Source organism: Triticum urartu, chromosome 1A (assembly GCF_056163025.1).
Source record: "Triticum urartu cultivar PI428250 chromosome 1A, HENAU_Tu73, whole genome shotgun sequence".
Taxonomy (NCBI): Eukaryota; Viridiplantae; Streptophyta; class Magnoliopsida; order Poales; family Poaceae; genus Triticum; species Triticum urartu.
The window spans coordinates 384,532,802-384,554,914 of NC_141873.1; the positions used below are offsets into that span (position 1 = coordinate 384,532,802).

General features: G+C 50.0%; 3 protein-coding genes and 1 pseudogene across 4 annotated transcripts; 3 read left to right on the top strand and 1 right to left on the bottom strand.

Annotated features, from left to right (window-relative positions):
- Positions 1-397: 397 nt before the first annotated feature.
- Positions 398-5,884, top strand: LOC125513633 (phospho-2-dehydro-3-deoxyheptonate aldolase 1, chloroplastic). Its single transcript, XM_048678795.2, has 5 exons — positions 398-945; positions 1,604-1,881; positions 2,300-2,576; positions 4,974-5,219; positions 5,415-5,884. Exons 1-5 carry the CDS (start codon positions 475-477, stop codon positions 5,682-5,684), a joined length of 1,542 nt encoding a protein of 513 aa, XP_048534752.1. The 5' UTR covers positions 398-474; the 3' UTR covers positions 5,685-5,884.
- A 3,395-nt stretch (positions 5,885-9,279) lies between these two features.
- On the top strand, positions 9,280-12,989 carry LOC125513617 (polyadenylate-binding protein 1-like). 2 transcript variants are annotated; one of them, XM_048678783.2, is made up of 6 exons: positions 9,280-9,515; positions 9,657-9,744; positions 11,186-11,256; positions 11,749-11,940; positions 12,023-12,114; positions 12,591-12,989. In XM_048678783.2, exons 1-6 carry the CDS (start codon positions 9,387-9,389, stop codon positions 12,619-12,621), a joined length of 603 nt encoding a protein of 200 aa, XP_048534740.1. In that variant the 5' UTR covers positions 9,280-9,386; the 3' UTR covers positions 12,622-12,989. The 2 variants fall into 2 exon arrangements, with proteins under 2 accessions (XP_048534740.1, XP_048534743.1); XM_048678786.2 differs by having other exon boundaries at positions 9,660-9,744.
- An 891-nt stretch (positions 12,990-13,880) lies between these two features.
- On the bottom strand, positions 13,881-15,696 carry LOC125513611 (uncharacterized). The gene has a single exon (XM_048678774.2). The coding sequence runs from the start codon at positions 15,120-15,122 to the stop codon at positions 14,163-14,165; it is 960 nt and encodes a 319-aa protein (XP_048534731.2). The 5' UTR covers positions 15,123-15,696; the 3' UTR covers positions 13,881-14,162.
- An 831-nt stretch (positions 15,697-16,527) lies between these two features.
- Positions 16,528-17,674, top strand: LOC147991347 (uncharacterized; annotated as a pseudogene).
- Positions 17,675-22,113: the final 4,439 nt, after the last annotated feature.

The window sequence follows — 22,113 nt, forward strand, 5'->3', positions numbered from 1 at the left end:
TCTGACCGTCCGCGACGCTCCTGATGTCTACGCCGCTACCGCTACGACTGCGGGGGATGTTAGAGTATATAGACATATCTTTGTATATGGTAGACTATGATTTGTAGTCATCTCCTGCCTTATCTCTAGGAGATGCTTCTTGCCCAGCCTTGTACTCTATATAAACCGCCCGAGAGGCTTAACACAGCATCCATCATATTCCGCAACAATCCCTCTCTCTCCCTTCTAACAGCAAGAAAGTTACATAATCCAAAAATAATAAAATTGGGAAATAACTAAACCAATGTTATTATTTTTTGTTTGTTATAAATCACACGGAAGACGTGAGAACCGAGAAGATCGTCTTATCTAGCGGGGTGGCACTGCCGCCTTCGGCCCCGCCACGCCACTGCATATATATTCGCGCTTACAGCTTCTCGCGGCATGCCTAACCGCCTCTAGATCAGCCCCGTTCCCCGTCCAGTCACACACTCAATGGCGGCTCCCGTTCTCCCCGTTGCGCCGCTGGCTCCCGCGCACCTGTCGCCCTTCATCTCCGCCCGCCGGAGGTCCTCGTTGGCCTCCTCCGACCCGCCGCGTCGCCGCGGGACGGGCCCGTCGGTGCGCGCGTCGTCGTCGGCACCGGCGGTGGTGACGAGCGGGTGGGCGCCGGACAGCTGGAGGGCGCGGCCGGCGCGGCAGATCCCGGAGTACCCGGACGCGGCGGCGCTCGGGGAGGCGGAGCGCACGCTGGCGTCCTTCCCGCCGCTGGTGTTCGCGGGGGAGGCGTGGACGCTGGAGGAGCGCCTCGGGGAGGCGGCCATGGGCCGGGCGTTCCTCCTGCAGGGCGGCGACTGCGCCGAGAGCTTCAAGGAGTTCGGCGCCAACAACATCCGCGACACCTTCCGCCTCATGCTCCAGATGGCCGTCGTCCTCACCTTCGGGGGCCAGATGCCCATCATCAAGGTCCGAGTCCGACTCCCACTTTCATCCATGCATACCCCTTCCTTAATTTGACGATCCTACGCAAATAGCCTACCGTTGGATTCGCGCCCCAATTAACGAGGGTTTATGTCCTTCTGACTTGTGAATTGTGATGATCAAATTCACAAGTCACAATGCAGTTCAGACTTTGCCGCCTCCACAATTTCATCAGATATTCAAGTGTCTATAATGAAAACACTTGTAATCTCAGTAGAATCACAGAAAAGGTGACTACTGGCTAGATCATGACACAAGCGGTCATGTTTATGGATCCTTAAACTGTCAGTCTTTTTTGAGCGGAATAACTGTTGGGGAGTCCCCGACAATAATTGTGCCCATACTGCTGGTTTAATGGATGGTAAAATGATCTATTGCTATTTTGCATTCGATTCATCTGCAAACCAGTACTAATTGATTAAAGCTATAGATTACATGAAACTATGAAATGGTGCTTAACCATGTTTATTTATCTACAGATTAAGAAAACTTGTATTGACAAAATAAAGATTCTTGTTATGCTGAAGAGAAATGCTTCTAAATGTTCTCCCTCCATGATTGGCAGAAAAACCATCCACACTCCATCTTTGTATATAAACATCTCTCCTGTTATACAAAAGATTTGTGGCACTATGTATTTCAGGTTGGAAGGATGGCAGGCCAATTTGCAAAGCCAAGATCGAACCCAATCGAGACTAGAGATGGAGTGACGCTGCCGTCCTATCAAGGTGACATCATCAACCACGATGATTTCGATGAGAAATCGCGTGCACCAAACCCTCAAAGGTTGATTAGAGCCTACAGTCAGTCTGCGAGCACCCTGAATCTTTTGAGAGCATTTGCCCATGGAGGATATGCTGATCTTCAGAGAGTCACCGAGTGGAACCTCGACTTTCTGAGGCACAGCACGCAGGGAGACAGGTGACTAAATTGCTACTTGATCTCATCAAGTGACTAGCCTTTATGCAAAACTCTTTTCACCCCGCCGTAAATATCATCTGAATTCAGAAATTACCATCAATCTTTCTCCAGCACACGGCTCATGCCCCATTCAATGTCATTGCCATATTTGCACATATATGCAACGGTTTTGGTTTAATTTTTACTTCTGACCTTGTTTGTGGATAATTTGCAAGTCCAGAAAAGTGATTTTGTCAAACAACTGATGTACTTGTTTTAGCACACTAATCTGGACAGCATCAGTCACGTGTAATCATAGCTAGGTATTCATTCTCTAGGATTCTGTAGGAAATATCAGTCAGCCTAAATATGATCACTGACATCCTGTGTTATATACAATAAAAGTAGATCTTACCTCGTTATGTTCTTCTCTGAGCAGGTATGTGGAGCTTGCCCAGAGGGTTCATGACGCCATCGGGTTCCTGCTTGCTGCTGGTCTGCCTCCTCAGCATCCCATGATGACCACAGCTGAATTCTGGACATCCCATGAGTGCCTTCACTTGCCATATGAGCAGGCACTGACCAGGGAGGACTCCACTTCTGGCCTCTATTACGACTGCTCCGCACACATGCTCTGGGTTGGGGAGAGAACTAGGCAACTGGATGGTGCTCATGTTGAATTCCTCCGCGGTATTTCCAATCCTGTCGGCATAAAGGTAACCAAAGCACCCATCAGAGTTGGCTTGCCTGCATATGGTCTTCGGTGACATCTCTTCATATGACATAAGTTTTTACTGAAGTCCTGAAGGTTTGCATTTCGTTGTTGGAGTTGGTCACGTAAAATCATAAACATCTTAATTCTAAGTACTTCAACTTCCATTGCAAATGGCGACCATCAATGCTTCACAAGTCTCCTATAGATCTTTCACTTTTGTGGTCTCCAGGCTTATGTATAGTGTTTATCTGTTGATAATCATCTTTTGTCATATATTGTTAATGACATGAAAGATGTCGTGTTTTTAACAACTACAAAGAACAGTAGTTTTGATGTTTTAAAAATCTTACTAGTTACAATCTTATGACTGTGTTAGAGTATGTAATGGGCCTAATGGCCTGGGCTGGCGGTATAGCCCGTTAGTCTTAGGGTTAATTAGAGATAAGGGTCGCTTTCTTAGGGATCAAGTAAGCCTTGCTTGGGAGTCAAGTAAACCTCTCTATATAAAGAGAGGAGATGTATCAATCTAATCAAGCAAGAATTAAGAAGGAAATCCCTTCCATCTTGCCCGGCCGTGGGCAAAAGGCCCCCGGCCGGCCCTCTCGCGCCCTCCTTCTAGCAGCACCATAACAATTTGGTATCAGCTAGCTTCGGTTCGATCATGTCTTCACTGCCGCCCAACCCGTCTCTTCCGCTGCCGGTCACGACCGTCGCCCCGCTCCTGCCCGCGCCGGGATCCTCCGTCGCGCCCGCCCCCGTCGTCCTCACCCCGGAGGTGTCCGGGGCGCTGCGGGACCTAACGCAGGCGGTCCAGGAGATCCACCTGTTCTTGGCCGGGTCCTATGGGCCGCACCCGGCTGCGCCGCCCATCACCGCCACCGCGCCGCCGTGGCAGCCGCCGCACCAAGCGCCCCCCGCCGCGCTCGCCGGGCTGCTGCAGCAGCCGCTGCAGCTGCCATCCATCGCCCCGTCCTGGCTGTCGTGGCAGCCGCCGCACCAGGCGGCCTCCGCCGCGCTCGTCGGGCTGCTGCAGCAGCCGCTGCAACTGCCATCCACCGCCACCACCGCCCCGTCCTGGCTGCCGTGGCAGCCGCCGCACCAGGTGGCCTCCGCCGCGCTCATCGGGCCGCTGCAGCAGCTGCCATCCATCGCCCCGCCCTGGCTGCAGTGGCAGCCACCGCTCCTGGCGACCTCCGCCGCGCCCGGCACTCCGCCGCAGCAGCCGCTGCAACTGCAGCAGCCATCACCGGTCAACTCCGGCCCCGCATCGACCGCGCCGACGGGAGTCCCGATCCACCAGATCAAGTTCCCGCCATCGCCATCACCGCTTCCCCAGGGCGTCCCCATCCAGCAGATCAAGCTTCCGCCGTCGCCGTCACCGCTTCCAGCTTGGATCACTACCCGCCACGTGTCGGCGACGGTGAGGCTGCAGGCTGCTGCACGCGGCCTCCTAGCGCGTCGGCGTGTGCGGGAGTTGCGTGGTCTGCAGTTGCCGCTCCTCCCAGTTGCGCTTCGCTGCGCAAAGGACCTCGATCTCGTCCACTGCGTCGGGGATCTTGGGCATGCTGTTTTCCCCACGGACAACGCCCTCAAAGTCTGCGACATCGGCGGTTGGGGAGGCGCACCCCTCCTCGCCATTGTCCATCGACAACCCTCCACTCTTCTATGTACGGTGCCGACCAACAGCCGTCCGGCGGGGAGAAGGCATGGTGTCACCGACAAGAGCGCACCGAGTAGCACCACTGCATTCCGCCGTCGGCCGCCGCGAGGGCGCCTCTGCTGGTCGCTCTTGCGACCACTTCCAGGTGGCCATACACATGCACTCCTTTTGTCCAGATGGTGTCCATGGGATCCAGGTGGCTGTACACGTGCACGTCCGACGTGCGGATGGTATCCACTTTTTGTTAAGAGGTCCAAAATAAATCATCCCAGTCCATTTCAGGTTGAGAGTAATAAAACAAGCCGAGATGTAAAAGGCTTGTTTTTAGGTGTTAGGTTTGTGTTGCCTCGAGTCATGGTTATAAGTTGGTTAGGCTGCAGCTTGAGGACAAGCTGCATGTCCAGGTGGGGTGTAGTGTTAGAGTACGTAATGGGCCTAATGGCCTGGGCTGGCGGTATAGCCCGTTAGTCTTAGGGTTAATTAGAGATAAGGGCCCCTTTCTTAGGGGTCAAGTAAGCCTTGCTTGGGAGTCAAATAAACCTCTCTATATAAAGAGAGGAGATGTATCAATCTAATCAAGCAAGAATTAAGAAGAAAATCCGTTCCATCTTGCCCGGCCGTGGGCAAAAGGCCCCCGGCTGGCCCTCTCGCGCCCTCCTTCTAGCAGCGCCATAACAGACTGTCTTAGATGGAAAAAAATCAGTTGACAAATCTAATGACTCTGACTATGTTATACAGGTGAGTGATAAGCTTGATTCATCGGAGCTTGTGAAACTCTGTGAGATTTTGAATCCTCACAACAAGCCCGGGAGGCTGACACTTATCACAAGGATGGGGGCCGAGAACATGCGTGCCAAGCTCCCCCATATGATCAGAGCCGTGCGTCAAGCAGGGCTGATTGTCACCTGGGTCTGCGATCCCATGCACGGGAACACCATCAGCGCACCTTGCGGGCTCAAGACAAGATCATTTGATGCAATCCGGGTAAGCGTGATAACTTTTTGCATGATTCGACATAGAACAACCTACTTATGGTCGGTATTTCACGCCGTTTGTTACAATGAGACATGGACTGTTGTTTTCTGGAACCACATGCCATTGAGACATCCGATAGCATTGTTCGGACTTGTCAACTTTGGCATGGTTCAGAATTTTCACTGTTTCTTTATGGCTGCACAGGCTGAGCTTCGGGCTTTCTTTGATGTACATGAGCAAGAGGGGAGCTACCCCGGAGGGGTTCACCTAGAGATGACAGGGCAGAACGTTACAGAGTGCATTGGTGGATCCAACACAGTGACCTTCGACGATCTCAGTTCCCGCTACCGCACGCACTGCGACCCCAGGCTGAACGCGTCGCAGTCGCTCGAGCTGGCATTTGCCATTGCCGAGAGGCTAAGGAAGAAGAGAGACAGGACATGGACTAGCCTGATATCTAAAGTAGAAGCTTAAGATATCAATCTTAGATTTCTTCCCTGCAAAACTATCTTCAGCTGCTAGAGGACATAATTTTGCATTCTTTAGTTTTTTTGGTAGTATAGGTCTCGTTTGATTTTGGAAATGCCGAGGAAAAATCTCCCTCAAATAATAGGATATAGCTGTTTTGGTGCAGTACTTGTGCTTGGTTCAATTCCAGTTTCTTTCATTTTCATCGTTTCTTTGGTGCAGTTTGTGTGAGGGTGGAGAGATTACATGAGACCTGACAATAGATTACTCATTCGGTATTTGCTGAGACTGGACATAAGGTTTATTGATTAAATTTGGAAACGCAATATGAGAAGTGCCTTATCTTCTCTCGCTGTCGTTCTTAGCCACTCGCCCAATTCTTCTTCCTCTGTTCTGCCCGAGGGATCTCCTCCTCTCTCTCGCTGTCTTCTCCGGTGAGCACCACGAAGCCAACCGTCGAGCCAGCACCATCCCCTCGTTTTTCTCTCTCAACTGCATCTGTCACTGCTCGACGACGACTAGAGCTGCGACAGGGTGGAGCAAGGTGCTGCAACGGCGAGTGTCGGCGCCTTCCGGCGGCTGATGCTGGAAGCCTGGAGTCAGCACCCATGGTTGCTACAACCAGCAGCCGCCGCCGACGGAAACGGCGAGCTCGGGTGCTGCAACTGTAGATTTTTTTTTGCTGGAACCACCTGGCGAAAAAGCTCCAACCACCGTGGACCAATGCTGGAACCAGATGGCATCGAGGATCATTTTGCTGGGACTGGCAATAAAATTTGCTAGAACCAGCAAGAATTTTTGTTGCCGACCAGATCTTTTCCGGAAATGTTAACGCCCACACGTGTGGTGTGTAGCATCCCGCCCACACGCGTCATCTGTCGTTGGATCATTTTGCACGATTCTTGAAGCACTTTACGTTCCACGTCATCCCACAGCCTCGTCCGGGCCTGGACAAACTGTGCCGCACGTCCGGACCTGGACAAACTATGCCGCACGTCCTCACTCCCGTTCTTCTTTCCCCACTCCGCCTCACCTTCTTTCCCACCTACCCGCACACCACACACAATATGGCCCGGGCGGCGGCGGACGGCAGGCCCGAGCAAAGGCGGGGTGGAGGCCCCTGGCGGTGGCGGGCGGAGGCCCCGAGCGGAGGCGGGCGGAGGCCCCTGGCGGTGGCGGGCGTGGGCCCCGAGCAGAGGCGGACGGAGGCCTTGGGCGACGGCGACCGGAGGTCCCGAGTGGTGGCGGGCGGAGGCCCTAAGCGGTGGCGAATAGGAGGTGGATCCGGCCGACGGTGATGGAAGGCGCAGCGGAGGAGGAAGGGCGCGCTCGCTACGCGATGGAGGAGCCGCAGCGGGATTGGGCTGCGGCTAGGAGGAGCCACGATGGAGGAGCCGTGGCGGGAAGGAACCGCTGCAGGGAGAGGAATGGTAGCGACGGCGACGGTGAAGAGGAGCTGTCGCAGGGGAGTGCACGTGCGCAGCGGGGGAGGAGCTGCCGCAGGGGAGTGCCCGTGCGCAGTGGGGGAGGAGCTGCAGGGAGAGGAATGGCGGCAGCGGCGACGGTGAAGAGGAGCTGCCGCGGGATCCACGCTGGAGGAGCCTCGCCTCCGTCGATTCCCTTCCTCCGCGTCCATTCTACGGCGACGTTCGTCCTCACCTTGGATCCCGTCACCGGCATCACGTCTGGCCACCCCATGGAGGAGGTCGTGGCCATGCCCGTTCTTGCCGGTGAGTCGCTGGTCCATTGGCTCGAATAACAGAATTCGTGTATATGACTAGTCCACATGATGGCAATTTTTTATATGATCTTATGGCAATTCACATGAGCTGAAATAGATTATACTGAATGTTTTTGCCATGGCAAATTTGTTTTTCTCATCAATCCAATGTTCAAACTAACATAACCATGGCAATTTTTCTGTAGCATCACATAGTAAATTCATACATTGTTGAATAGATGCTACAGAATGTGTTTTGCCATGGCAAATTCCATGTATCATGTACAAATTTTTCCCACAATTTGTTTGGTCACATGGCAAATGTAGGATTGCTCTTTTTTTGAACACACGACATTTTTTGTAAAACATGGCAAATTCTGAAATTTTATACAACATGTCAAGAATACTTCAAATAACATGTCAAACTGAATGTTGGATCAATTGGTGTCATGGCAGTTTTCGTTATGAGTAGTTCTGATGGGGCAGAATTGCTATGAGTTGTTGCCATGGCAAATTTCTAGAGTAATTGCCATGGCAAAATTATATAGTAGTTGCCATGGCCGAATTTGCTACGAATAATTGCCATGGGACAGAGTTGCTATGAGCTTCCGCCATGTCAAAATTCTGGAGTATTTTCCATGGCAAAAATATGTGTTTTTGTGTGATCTTCCATTTTCATACTGATGTTAATGTGTCTACAATTCCACTTCTTATCAATTTGCCATGCTTCTAAATAAATACATGGCAACTATCCTACTGTTTGGCGCTGAAAATTGCCATGTGTTCTGATATGCCATATGCTACGGCAGTCAATGCATTTACATTTGCCCTTTCATCATTTTGCCATTCTACTGAATAAATAGATGGCAACTTGCCCTATGTGTGGAACTGTAAAAACTTGCATTGTTTGCCATGTTTTTCAAACCACAACACATCCTTTTTTTTCAAATTTCTGAGTAAATACATGGCTAATCACTCTCTATAAAAGCCTGAAATTTGCCATGTTTCATGTTTGTTATGCCTGTTAACAAGTACCAAGCAATTGGTATGCTATTGTACTAAATGCTTGGCAACTTCATCAGATCCATAACCCATCAATTGCCATGGCTGAACTGTTTCTTTTTGCCATGTTTGCCATCTTCATGCCAACCACAACCCATCATTCTGTAAGTAGAAAGTCGTGGATTTGAAGCGTCGTTATAATTTGACAACTGAAAATGCATCCAACTGTCATCTTAGAGCTCCACCCTTACTAAGTGACATTTGTCGAGTAAGTAGAAAAGAAGAGGGGGTAACTCATAGGGGTGGCGCTGTGAAGCCACCTTGTATGACTAAAGCGCCTTTGATCCATAGCCAATGGTGATGACCATCACCTCACGAAGGAGGTCCATGTTGAAGTTGTCGCGAGAAAGCAGATATGATGACAATGGTCAAAGTCTTGCTAGACTTCTTGAAGTCAAAGACCCTAGAAAACCAAGATATGTAGATCTACTCATCACCTTCGAGCTGACACACATATCTCCTGCATTAGTTGTGCTTAGTGTTGGCTACCCCGCGACAACTATCTCTTGTGCTGTGAAACTTGTGATGTTTCTATAACTAATGGCTACCTGATGTCAGCATAGAGTTAGCATTTCAAAGAAGAAGAAATGAAGTTAGCTGTAAAAAAAATATAGTTTTCTTATATTTTCTTTAGGGATTTCTTTTGAGCAGTCCTTCTATGTTTTTTTCCAGTGCTTTCTCTAGGGTTTTATTTTGGAACGAGAACCCCCTTCCATTTTCTAGGGTGGGTCGAACCGACCGTCCGATCTGGCACCTGTAGACGCAGAACCGTGGGATCTACCACTCGCTTTCCCGTGTGAAGTGTACAAGTACTCTCCAACCAACCAAGCCACGCCAAAAGAGGCAACAGGAGCTAGTCATCACCAAGACAAAAGTAACTGAAGAGGGAGAGCACCAAGCGAACCAGCACTTGCGGCGGCGGCGAGATGGCCTCGGGCAATCGCGCAATCCCGATCGAGAACGGCGAGGTCCTCCCTGCCGCCGGAGGCAATGGCGAGGGTGGGAACGGCGGCAGCGGCGACGGATTCAACCGCAACCGCTCCTCCGTGGACCAGGTTCGCGTGCGTGCGTGCGTGCGTGCGTGTGTTACAGCTTGCAGCGTAGCCTCTTTGCCTCGCGTTTCGAGGGTTTGAGCGCCTGCGGTGTTTGTGGCGTCGGGTGCTAACGAGGATAGGGTATGGTGTGGTGATGTGCAGCAGATTGATGACATGCGGAGGAGGCTGCGGGAGTTGGAGGAGACCGAGCGCGAGATGCTAGCCGTCGCCGCCGCCGCCGCGTCGCATGGTAATCTGTCCTAGTCGCCACCACCCTCTCCGTTTCTGCTCGTGTAATTAGCGCTTTGTTTCGTCTTTGGTGGTTGCCCGGATTGAAATTGGTTGGATGCACGTGAGATCCCGAGCGCCTTGTTACTTGGGCGTCATTCATGTGATAAGATTTGTGCCACTCTCGATGTGGAATCGCTGACACTACGTGATCGGTTTGATCTTCACTTTCCAGTCAACAGGCTCCTAGTTTCTTCGTTTCTGACGACTTCTGTGTGGTTGGTTGTCGGAATAGTTGCTGCCTTTGAGTACTTGTAGGTGCTGGGTGAGTGCATCTTTTGAGCATTGTGTGTTTGTTCATTTCATTGCTCTGTTGATTTGTGTTGTACCAGTAATATGCATTTGAACAGCTTTGGTAAGGATTGTTACAGTGTTTAAGGTGATAGGCAGGCAGCGGGGGTGATGTCGGCACCTAATCATGGGCTAGGCAGCCCCCTAGACGCGTAAAGCAGGACCGTAGCGCCTCGTGGGCGGGCTACGTACATGGCTGTCTTTTGGAGTAGGGGTATAATGATGGTGCATTACTTAGACTCACCTGGTTACGTGGTGGATTAGTGTTGCTAAGCATTATTTACTACAATTGCTGTAAAGTGTAAACCATCTTCCTTCTCGCAACTCGTCACATTTACTATCCGGAGACGGTTAGAATGTTATTTTCGAGCGTCAACAATTGCACTTTTGTAGAGCATCATCAAGTCATTGAGCTCATCCTGCATTCCACATTTCCCGAAATGTTACCGATGTGTCCAGATGGAATTCAGTTATGAACGGAGTATTTTTTTAGACAAATGGCACTAAATAGTGCCCCAAATCAATCATGAACGATGTAAATTAGGAAAGGGGTCTGCTTACGTACCTGATTCGAGATAATAATGCACACATATGGTGCATTTGAAAATATCATAACCAAAGCTGTAAGAATAGGTTACCATGATGATGGTTTGAAGTTGATGAAAATGTTCTATGGAAAGCATGGTTTATATACACCGATAATGCCACTAAAGTTTATGGTTGTAACCTTTTTTTCTTCTTCTACTGGTACATGCTTACTGCTGCTTCTGATATTTTTCTGACAGCAAAGAGAAATGTGAGATGACCTGGTTTAAAATGCACACATATGGTGCATTTAAAGATGATATTGTGTACACGATTAAGTGTTTGCTTCAAGCCTCACCCTTTACATACTTACTTAATAAGTATGGTTATAAATAGAAACATAGATGCTGATTAAAGATCCTAATCAAAGGCGTCTTCTTTCTTTTGCGTTTGATTCTTTCTGATCATGAGAGCTGTGCCATGCCATGCCGTTGTTTCATTATTTTTAATGAACTCTCTGCCTTCAGTTAGCCATTAAACTCTACAATCTGTTTACACTTTTTTCCTCCTTCGGTCTATTTTTTCAGATGATCCAGCTGCAGCGGCAACCGCACTCGAAAAGGCAGAGGTGGATGCTCGCTCCATCTATGTTGGAAATGTGAGGTTTTCTTCTTGTTTTGTTTCTTATCCTAAAGTGTACTTCTAGCATGTCCATGAAGAACTTTCCAATATGCAGTAGCACACAGAGCCAGAAAGTTTTGCATTGCCATTTGTTAAGCCAAGAATCTGGATTACGGGGAGCACTTTTAATAAATTATGACTGCTACTGAGATGATACTTTCTTTCTTGATTTTACCATCCCATTTCTTCCTGGGGTTTATGGCATCCTCATCTGCTGTTTTAGTACTCCCTCCGTTCACAAATATAAGATGTTCTAACTTCTTTCTGAATTGGATATATATAGACACGTTTTAGTGTATTTGTTCACTCATTTCAGTCCGTATGTAGTCCATATTGAAATATCCAAAACGGCTTATATTTGTGAACGGAGGGAGTACTTCTCTTGAAAAAATAAATTAAAAATAGCATTGAATAGTTCTTAGCTACTCCTGTGCAGCTGTTTAACTATACTATTACCACCTTGCCTCAGGTTGACTATGGGTGTTTGCCAGAGGAAGTTCAGGAGCATTTTCAGGATTGTGGAACTGTCAACAGGGTTACAATTCTGACAGACTTTTATGGCAACCCCAAAGGATATGCTTACGTGGAGTTTCAGGAAGCTCAGTCAGTCCAAAATGCTCTCCGGCTGAATGATACAGAACTGCATGGCCGTCCTTTGAAGGTTCAAAACGAACCTTTTTACAATTTGCACTCACTGTTGTTTTGAACTTTCTAACATTTACTTGCGTGCTCTTTTTTTATAGGTGTGTCCAAAAAGAACTAATGTTCCAGGAATGAGCCACCATAGGGGAAGGCGCCCGTTTCAACCTTACTATCCCCCCTGTCCAGCATTTGGGTAAGGTGTCTCTTCATGAAGATGTATTGCACTTAGATGTGGAAAGATTAAGTCAGCATGTTTCCAATTGTGGCTTAGGTAGGACTAATGGAATTTTTCTAGGTGAATCATTTTTTAGCGACTGTTTCTAGATATTGATCTTTTCAGCTGAATTTTGGGTTATCCTGATTTCATTGGAATTTTTTTGCATAAGCCTAATCAAGACCAACCCAGTACTTCTGTTTGAATAGAGCAGAATTTCAATCGTAAACTGTATATAATATAAAGTAAATGAAAGGATTCGAAGAATATGGCATGCGGAGGCCATTCTTGTAATGCATCCGACTAGTTGTGCACCAAACATTCAGGCGAACTTTTATTCCCTGGGATCTCCTCTTTTCCTGAGGTTACCAAAAATCCAAAATGGAGCCCAAGATGAGAGAAATTCAAACAGAATTCCCAGGATGACCTTTCTGATGTTCTGTTTTTCTCTGCAGGAGGTCACCCAGGTTCTGTCCCTATTCCTGATTCTGCTGGGTTGCTATGACTTCAGGTTTTTGCTAGCGAATTTCCATGATACATACAGAAGATACAGGCAAAGACCCTGAAAGGCTGCGACTTCTGAAAGTTACATAGTCTCCTTGTTGTCATACCTCCCATCAGACCATGATGACATCCCTTTTACCTTAGGAATGAACCTATGTTCCGAATTATCCCGTGATCAGTCGGCCTGGTGGGTTTTATACCGTTGACTTTAGCTTTGAAGTTTTATCGAATTTTGAGTCAGAATTGTTGGCAAAGTTGTGTACTCTGCTTGCTCTGATGAGTTCTAAGCAGTTGGACCTGAATTATCTGCAACCATTGGCGATATACATTATGCCTGTTAGTTCATGTTTGGTTGTCTTGTTAGCTGGTGATGTTCCATTCCGATGGACTGATGGCTGCCTCTGCTTGGTTTTCCGCTTTTGTCATGCGAGAAAACATGGCACCTGTCCAGAGATTTCATATTTGATCTGTCGAGTCCTTATAGCTGCTGCTGCTGTAGGGTGTGTGTAGTTGCAGGTTTACAGGCAGCGGAAGGGTTCGCCTCTTCCATGAGGCTGATCTTCTGGCTATGGTGCTTTTGTTTGTTCTGAACCCTCCTGAATTCACACCCTCCTCAAGTCCGGTACATAGGACGGTCGTTGATTTGACTAATCAAATTGTATGTCATGAAAAGCATATCATTAGAATCATACACAAGATGAAGCTTCTAAGCATATGTTTTTCATCTCAAACATATATATCTGGTTAGTCAATCAAATTACCGACCTAGAAGCACCCGCACTCCGCCGGAGGGAATGGAGAAGGTCAAGGTTGAGAAGAACAAATATTGTATCCAGTGACATTAGTTACAGCCGCAGCTTGCAACTTTCATGCCCTCATTGATGTTCAGCCGTCCCTCGTCTTCAGTAGTGTAATGGCAGTGTTCTGTGGCGCCTTTTGATTCGCAGGAATTCATACTACAAACAGTTCAATTCCTGCAGGAACTGTGAAACTCACGGTGCCCGGTTGATAGTTCAATTGGTGCAGCAACTGTAAAACTCACAGTACCAGTTGATAGTTCAATTCCTGCAGCAACTGTGAAATTCACAGTACCCAGTTGATAGTTGAGCAAGGGCCATCCATAACAAATTATCCATGAGTGAGAGACTGTTGATTACAACTATCATAACAATCACACCTTGGCTCACTGTGAGACAATCTTAACAATAGCAAAGCAGCAGAAGCAAGCAGTGACCAGATGATGATATTCCCAGCGAAGCTACTCTTTTCTTTTCCCCACCATAAACAGCAACTCAAAAGACAACACACTGATTACAAATGAACACTTTCTAAATCCTCCCACAGCCATATCCTACACCTACATTCTTTGCCCTTCACTTCTTAAATCAACCATCCAAACAAAAGAAGAGTAGAAACATCACAAGTCATCAGCTGACTGACAGGAGCAGCAGCAGTTAACTAACAAAGCCAGCAAGCATCCATCAACACGGAGTTGAGCTGAGGCTGCACCGGAGCTCTAGTTCTCAATCCTCCTCCATAGCAGCGGCGGAGGAGACCAGCTTGGCCTTCTTGTGGTGCGGCTGCTGCTTGCCGAGGAACGCCTCGACGAAGAGCTGCTGCGCGTCGAGCAGCGCCTGGGTGCGCTTCATCTCTGACTCCATCCGCTCCTTCTCCATCTGGAGCGACAGCTCCAGCCTGCGCTCCTCCATCCTCAGGAACCCCTCGCCGACGGCCCTCAGTGCCGAGGCCACCTCCGCCATGGCCTCCGCCTCCGGGTCGTCATCGCCCCTGTCCCGGTCCGGCCTCGCCTCCCGCGGGACCCCCGGCTTGGTGCGCGAAGCCTTGGGGATGGTGAAGCGCAGCCCGCTGCCGCCCCCGCCGTTGGAGATGAGGCCGTGGAGGCTCCTGCTCCGCCCGGCGTCCTCGGACGAGGGGGACGACACGGGGGAAGGGGACGCCGGGGTGGCGTTCCCCCTGGGCTTGATCTTGATTATGGGGTTGGGGCTGGCGTCGGGCACCCCGCCGCCGGCGAGGTCGTGGAGGAGCGGGAAGAAGGGCCACTTGGGGCCCTTGGAGCGCCCCATGGAGCGCGTGCGCTCGGCGCGGTACCGCTTCCGGAGCTTCTCGATCTTGTGGCGGCACTGGACGCCGGATTTGTAGGTGGCGGTGGGGAACCTCCCGCAGCGGGCGGTGACGGCGCCGGCGACCTCGTCCCAGTCCGCCGCCCGCAGGTTGCCCTTCTTGAGCGCCTCCCACTTGTCGCGGTACGCCTCGATGAGCGCGAGGGTCTCCTCGTGCGTCCAGCACGGCGGGGGCAGCCTCCTCCCGGAGCCGCCGCCCGCCCCCACCCCGCCCCCTCCGCCCCCGGACGAGGCCGCGGCCGCGGCCGCGGCGGCCGCCGCCGCGATGCCGGGCGCGGCCAGCGGGGGGAGCTCCGGGGAGGAAGGGACGTCGTCCTGCTTGAGCGACGAGGAGGAGGACATGGTCGCAGCACGGCGGCTAGGGTTTGGTGGTGGAGATGGGGAACGGAGGAGGAGGAGGTGGGGAACCGGTCATATAAGGAGGCGCGGTGCGGTGGAGGTGGGCCGCGGGCGCCCGCCCGCTGGCGGGCGTGGGTGGGGTGGGCCGCGCGGTGAAAGGAACGACCGGCTGTGGAGGGGCAGCGGCCGCGGCAGCCGCGTGGGGCGTGGCGGTGCGGTGCGAGATGCGGTGGTGGTTTTTGCTTGGAGCGGGGTTTGTCGCGTCGCGGGCGGGGCGGCGGGTGGGCGGGCGGTAAGGGGTGGGTAATGGCACGGCACGGGCGGGGGCAGAGGCACCGCACCGCACGGCGCCGCGTCGTGCGGCCCGTGCCGTGGTGGGCACTCGAGGCCGCGGTGCGGGGGGCCGGGGCCAGGCCAGCCACCCACCGCTCTCCCTCCCGCCCGCCCGCCCGCGCGCGGCGTGGCCGCGTGGCCGTGCGCCGTGTAACCTCCTCCGTCTCCTTTCCATCGGCGGAGGCTCCGCCCGTCTCCTTTCCTTTCCCCCTTTTTTAATCGGGCACTCGAATTCCATCCAGCAGCGCCGTTCCGATCCCATCGTCTGCTCCTCCTCAATTATTGGCTCCGGACCTCGCTGGTTCACCAGCGCCGGTGCCGATCGATTTGGGTTGCCGGCCCTCTGCTAATCTGGTTTTTCTTTTTATTTTTCCAAATGATAAGTGACACACGTGTTGTACGAAGCACTCTAGTCCTGATTTTGAGAGTCCACCACGTAAGGAAACACTAAGGCGGTAGGGGGCGATCGCGAGGCGATTGTGCTCCTGCGCTAGGGTTAGGGTTTCTGCTTCACGAGGGTGGTTTGAATTTGGCAGCAGCAAGGAGGGCAACGGCGCAATCCCTGTTCGCTGGCTGGGAGAACTGGTTCCTGCTGAGTATTCCGCTCATGGCGGGGACAGTGGACGGCAAGGAGACGGGATCCGCGAAGAACAAGATGACCACCCCAAAGGCGACACCGGCTACACCAACAGCACGGCGATCGGGTGGATCTGCTAATCAGGAGTGTTCCAAATCCCCGGTGGAGAGCAAAACGCCGGATCCGACATCAAGCTTGTCAGCGAGATTGGGTGGGATGGTGCTTATGGATAAGGAGGTGGAAGGGTTCATCTTTGATGAACCAGAATCTAAGATGCCAAAGTGTTCACGATGGTCAGCGATGGGTAAGGTGTGTTCTACCCATCCTTTCAAAAAGTCTGTTCTTGAGAGGACCATGCCGCGTGGTTGGGGCCTGCATAGAGATGTGCAATTCAGAGACATGGGTTCCAATATCTTCGTTGTGCACTTTGGGAGCGAGGGCGATTACAAACATGTCTTGAACAATGGCCCATGGCAGTATGACTTCGCTGTGCTGATCATGAAGGATTACGAAGGCAAGACGAGGCCCTCGGAGATGATCTTCGATAAGGTGGATATATGGGTCCGGGTTATAGATCTTCCGCCAGATAAGAGGACTGAGGTGTTTGGGAAAGCTTTGGGAAATTGGCTTGGCGAAGTAGTGAAGGTAGATGTGGACAAGGATGGGATGGCCAGAGGAAACGAACTTCGGGTCCGGGCCAAAATTGACGTTTATGCATGGTTAGTCAGAGGATTCTATCTAAAAAATCAAAGGATGATATTAGGGGCACATGGTTTGATTTTTACTATGAAAAAGTCCCCCACTTCTGTTTTGAATGTGGGCAGCTAGTGCACGGTGGTGGGATTTGTGAGCCACCGGTTGACTCCACGTCATAGTCGGGCAGATGGCTGCGAGCTTCTCCAGGCAGGAACGGTAAAAAGGAAGGATCTACTGGAGGGGCAACAAGTAGCAACAATAGCCACAGTAGCTCGCAGGCTGATGATGGTATGAGACAGAGGCAAAGAGCTGATTATGGGCGTGTGAGGGACGTCCCAACAAAGAGAAATTTAAACTCTGAATTTTCTCAAACAGCTGAAATCCGCACTGGCGGGCTGAGCAAGCTGAGGGAAGGAGAAGTAATAGCCCAAGAAAAGATAGAATGATATCGAGTATGGGGCATGAACGTGACCTGCGGCATCACTTAGAGCAGAAAAAGGAGAAGGATCTAAGGGACACCCTGATTGATAAAAACCTCCAGAGGGAGGCTGGTTTTGCTCATGATATTCCTTGGAGTGCAAAAGGTAAAGATGCTATGGGCAGCTCCTACAGTGGGCGACATGCACCTGCTCGACCCGGGCGTATAGGCCCGGTTGGGAACCCCGATATGCATGGCTTTCAAGAGAGACGCAGGGGATATTATGTCAGGAAGCCAAGGCAAAATGCGGACTATGAACAACGCAATGGACAAAGAGAGGTAGAGGTTCAGGAGTCCAGGAAACGAAGGCCAAAACAGATGTGGATGGCTAAGGGTGACTCTGACAGGCAGGGTGGGAATGATGCTTTCATTCGCGATACTCGACGTAAAACATCGACTGTGTTTGATCGCATTACCGAAAACCACGAGAGATCGGCGGACCCTGATGCTCAGGGCCGCCGGGAGCAATGAATATCCTGGCCTGGAACTGTCGAGGACCGGGGTTGGACTCGATAGTGGGCGAATTTCGCGACCTGAATAGGTCCCACAACCCAGTGGCGGATCCAGGATTTTAGACTTGGGTGTTCAATTTTTTTTCCGTGTACAATATCTAAAATGTTCACGCAGCTACTAAGGCCTCTTTTGGTTCATAGGATAGGATTATCATAGGAATAGGAATCTTGTATGAAATGAGATGACATGTATCTCAAATTCTATGAGTAGGAATAGGAAACAAGATGTCATTTGGTTGACACCAAAGGAATTTTTCCATTGAGTCTAGGCTCTTTTTTATTTTCCTATGAAATGTGGAGGATAGGAACCAATCCTATGTAGGAATAGGAATCCATTCCTATGAACCAAAGGGCTCTAAAGGAAAAAATCCTATAAGAATCCTATCCTCTAGAATTCCTATGAAATTCCTCTAAACCAAAGGAGGCCTAAGAACTTTTTTACCATCATAATGATAGTATTGTTGGGGAACGTTGCAGAAAACAAAAATTTTCCTACTCGTTTCACCAAGATCATCTAGGAGTTCATCTAGCAACGAGTCATCGGATGCATCTACATACCTTTGTAGATGGCGCACGGAAGCGTTCAAAAGAACGGTGATGATGTAGTCGTACTCGACGTGATCCAAATCACCGATGACCAGCGCCGAACGGACGGCACCTCCGCGTTCAACACACGTACGGGACGGGAGACGTCTCCTCCTTCTTGATCCAGCAAGGGAGAAGGAGAGGTTGATGAAGATCCAGCAGCACGACGGCGTGGTGGTGGATGCAGGGCGTCACAGAAGCAGGGCTTCGCCAAGACTACAAGGGAGAGACGTAACGGGGAGAGAGGGAGGCGCCAGGGGCTGGTGTAAAATCCCTCCTCTCCCCCCCACTATATATAGGGGTGCCATGGGGGGGGGCGCCGGCCCTAGTAGATGAGATCTACTAGGGGGGCGGCGGCCAAGGGGAGGTTTCCCTCCCCCCAAGGCACCTAGGGGTGCCTTCCACCACATGGACTCTTCCATGGTGGAAACCCTAGGCGCATGGGCCTATAGGGGCTGGCGCCCCAGCCCACTATGGGCTGGGTTCCCTTCTATTTCAGCCCATGGGGCCCTCCGGGATAGGTGGCCCCACCCGGTGGACCCCCGGGACCCTTCCGGTGGTCCCGGTACAATACCGATAAACCCGAAACTTGTCCCGATGCCCGAAACAGCACTTCCTATATATAATTCTTTACCTCCGGACCATTCCGGAACTCCTCGTGACGTCTGGGATCTCATCCGGGACCCCGAACAACATTCGGGTTACTGCATATACATATCTTCACAACCCTAGCGTCACCGAACCTTAAGTGTGTAGACCCTACGGGTTCGGGAGACAAGCAGACATGACCGAGACGACTCTCCAGTCAATAACCAACAGCGGGATCTGGATACCCATGATGTCTCCCACATGCTCCACGATGATCTCATCGGATGAACCACGATGTCGAGGATTCAATCAACCCCGTATGCAATTCCCTTTGTCAATCGATATGTTACTTGCCCGAGATTCGATCGTCGGTATCCCAATACCTCGTTCAATCTCGTTACCGGCAAGTCACTTTACTCGTACCGTAATGCATGATCCCGTGACCAGACACTTGGTCACTTTGAGCTCATTATGATGATGCATTACCGAGTGGGCCCAGTGATACCTCTCCGTCATACGGAGTGACAAATCCCAGTCTTGATCCATGTCAACCCAACAGACACTTTCGGAGATACCCGTAGTCTACCTTTATAGTCACCCAGTTACGTTGTGACGTTTGGTATACCCAAAGCACTCCTACGGTATCCGGGAGTTACACGATCTCATGGTCTAAGGAAAAGATACTTTGACATTGGAAAACTCTAGCAAACGAACTATACGATCTTGTGCTATGTTTAGGTTTGGGTCTTGTCCATCACATCATTCTCCTAATGATGTGATCTCGTTATCAATGACATCAAATGTCCATAGTCAGGAAATCATGACTATCTGTTGATCAACGAGCTAGTCAACTAGAGGCTTACTAGGGACATGTTGGTGTCTGTTATTCACACATGTATTACGATTTCCGGATAACACAATTATAGCATGAATAAAGAGAATTATCATGAACAAGGAAATATAATAATAATGATTTTATTATTGCCTATAGGGCATATTTCCAACAGTCTCCCACTTGCACTAGAGTCAATAATCTAGTTACATTGTGATGAATCGAACACCCATGGAATTCTGGTGTTGATCATGTTTTGCTCTAGGGAGAGGTTTAGTCAACGAATCTGCTACATTCAGGTCCGTGTGCACTTTACAAATCTCTATGTCTCCATCTTGAACATTTTCACGAATGGAGTTGAAGCGACGCTTGATGTGCCTTGTCTTCTTGTGAAACCTGGGCTCCTTGGCAAGAGCAATAGCTCCAGTGTTGTCACAGAAGAGCTTGATCGGCCCCGACGCATTGGGTATGACTCCTAGGTCGGTGATGAACTCCTTCACCCATATTGCTTCATGTGCTGCCTCCGAGGCTGCCATGTACTCCGCTTCACATGTAGATCCCGCCACGACGCTTTGCTTGCAACTGCACCAGCTTACTGCCCCACCATTCAAAATATACATGTATCCGGTTTGTGACTTAGAGTCATCCAGATCTGTGTCGAAGCTAGCGTCGACGTAACCCTTTACGACGAGCTCTTCGTCACCTCCATAAACGAGAAACATTTCCTTAGTCCTTTTCAGGTACTTCGGGATATTCTTGACCGCTGTCCAGTGTTCCTTGCCGGGATTACTTTGGTACCTTCCTACCAAACTTACGGCAAAGTTTACATCAGGTCTGGTACACAGCATGGCATACATAATAGAACCTATGGCTGAGGCATAGGGGATGACACTCATCTCTTCTATTTCTTCTGCCGCGGTCGGACATTGAGCTGAGCTCAATTTCATACCTTGTAACACAGGCAAGAACCCCTTCTTAGATTGATCCATATTGAACTTCTTCAATATCTTATCAAGGTATGTGCTTTGTGAAAGACCTATGAGGCGTCTCGATCTATCTCTATAGATTTTGATGCCTAATATATAAGCAGCTTCTCCAAGGTCCTTCATTGAAAAACTCTTATTCAAGTAGGCCTAGATGCTGTCCAAGAGTTCTATATCATTTCCCATCAAAAGTATGTCATCCACATATAATATGAGAAATGCTACAGAGCTCCCACTCACTTTCTTGTAAACGCAGGCTTCTCCATAAGTCTGCCTGAACCCAAACGCTTTGATCATCTCATCAAAGCGAATGTTCCAACTCCGAGATGCTTGCACCAGCCCATAAATCGAGCGTTGGAGCTTGCACACCTTGTCAGCATTCTTAGGATCGACAAAACCTTCCAGCTGCATCATATACAATTCTTCCTTAAGGAAACCATTAAGGAATGCCGTTTTGACGTCCATCTGCCATATTTCATAATCATAGAATGCGGCAATCGCTAACATGATTCGGACGGACTTCAGCTTCGCTACCGGTGAGAAAGTCTCATCGTAGTCAACCCCTTGAACTTGTCGATAACCCTTAGCGACAAGTCGAGCTTTATAGATGGTCACATTACCATCCGCGTCTGTCTTTTTCTTAAAGATCCATTTATTCTCTATGGCTCGCCGTTGAACGGGCAAGTCAGTCAAAGTCCATACTTCGTTTTCATACATGGATCCTATCTCGGATTTCATGGCTTCTAGCCATTTGTCGGAATCCGGGCCCGCCATCGCTTCTTCATAGTTCGAAGGTTCACCGTTGTCTAACAACATGATTTCCAAGACAGGGTTGCCGTACCACTCTGGTGCGGAACGTATCCTTGTGGACCTTCGAATCTCAGTAGGAGCTTGATCAGAAGTATCTTGATCATTATCATTAACTTCCTCTCTAGTCGGTGCAGGCACCTCAGGAACATTTTCTTGAGTTGCGCCATTTGCCGGTTCAAGAGGTAATACTTCATCAAGCTCCACTTTCCTCCCACTTACTTCTTTCGAGAGAAACTCTTTCTCTAGAAAGGACCCATTCTTGGCAACAAAGATCTTGCCTTCGGATCTTAGGTAGAAGGTGTACCCAATAGTTTTTTTAGGGTATCCTATGAAGACGCATTTTTCCGACTTGGGTTCGAGCTTCTCAGGTTGAAGTTTCTTCACATAAGCATCGCATCCCCAAACTTTTAGAAACGACAGCTTAGGTTTCTTCCCAAACCATAATTCATACGGTGTCGTCTCAACGGATTTCGACGGAGCCCTATTTAAAGTGAATGCGGCAGTCTCTAAAGCATAGCCCCAAAAAGATAGCGGTAAATCAGTAAGAGACATCATAGACCGCACCATATCCAATAGAGTGCGATTACGACGTTCGGACAC

Coding starts and splice junctions, on each gene's coding strand:
- LOC125513617 (XM_048678783.2), top strand. CDS start 9,387: ATGGCCTCGGGCAATCGCGCAATCCCGATCGAGAACGGCGAGGTCCTC. Junction 9,516..9,656: donor ACCGCTCCTCCGTGGACCAG/GTTCGCGTGCGT, acceptor GGTGATGTGCAG/CAGATTGATGACATGCGGAG. Junction 11,941..12,022: donor TGCATGGCCGTCCTTTGAAG/GTTCAAAACGAA, acceptor CTTTTTTTATAG/GTGTGTCCAAAAAGAACTAA.
- LOC125513633 (XM_048678795.2), top strand. CDS start 475: ATGGCGGCTCCCGTTCTCCCCGTTGCGCCGCTGGCTCCCGCGCACCTG. Junction 946..1,603: donor GCCAGATGCCCATCATCAAG/GTCCGAGTCCGA, acceptor TATGTATTTCAG/GTTGGAAGGATGGCAGGCCA. Junction 2,577..4,973: donor CCAATCCTGTCGGCATAAAG/GTAACCAAAGCA, acceptor TATGTTATACAG/GTGAGTGATAAGCTTGATTC.
- LOC125513611 (XM_048678774.2), bottom strand. CDS start 15,122: ATGTCCTCCTCCTCGTCGCTCAAGCAGGACGACGTCCCTTCCTCCCCG.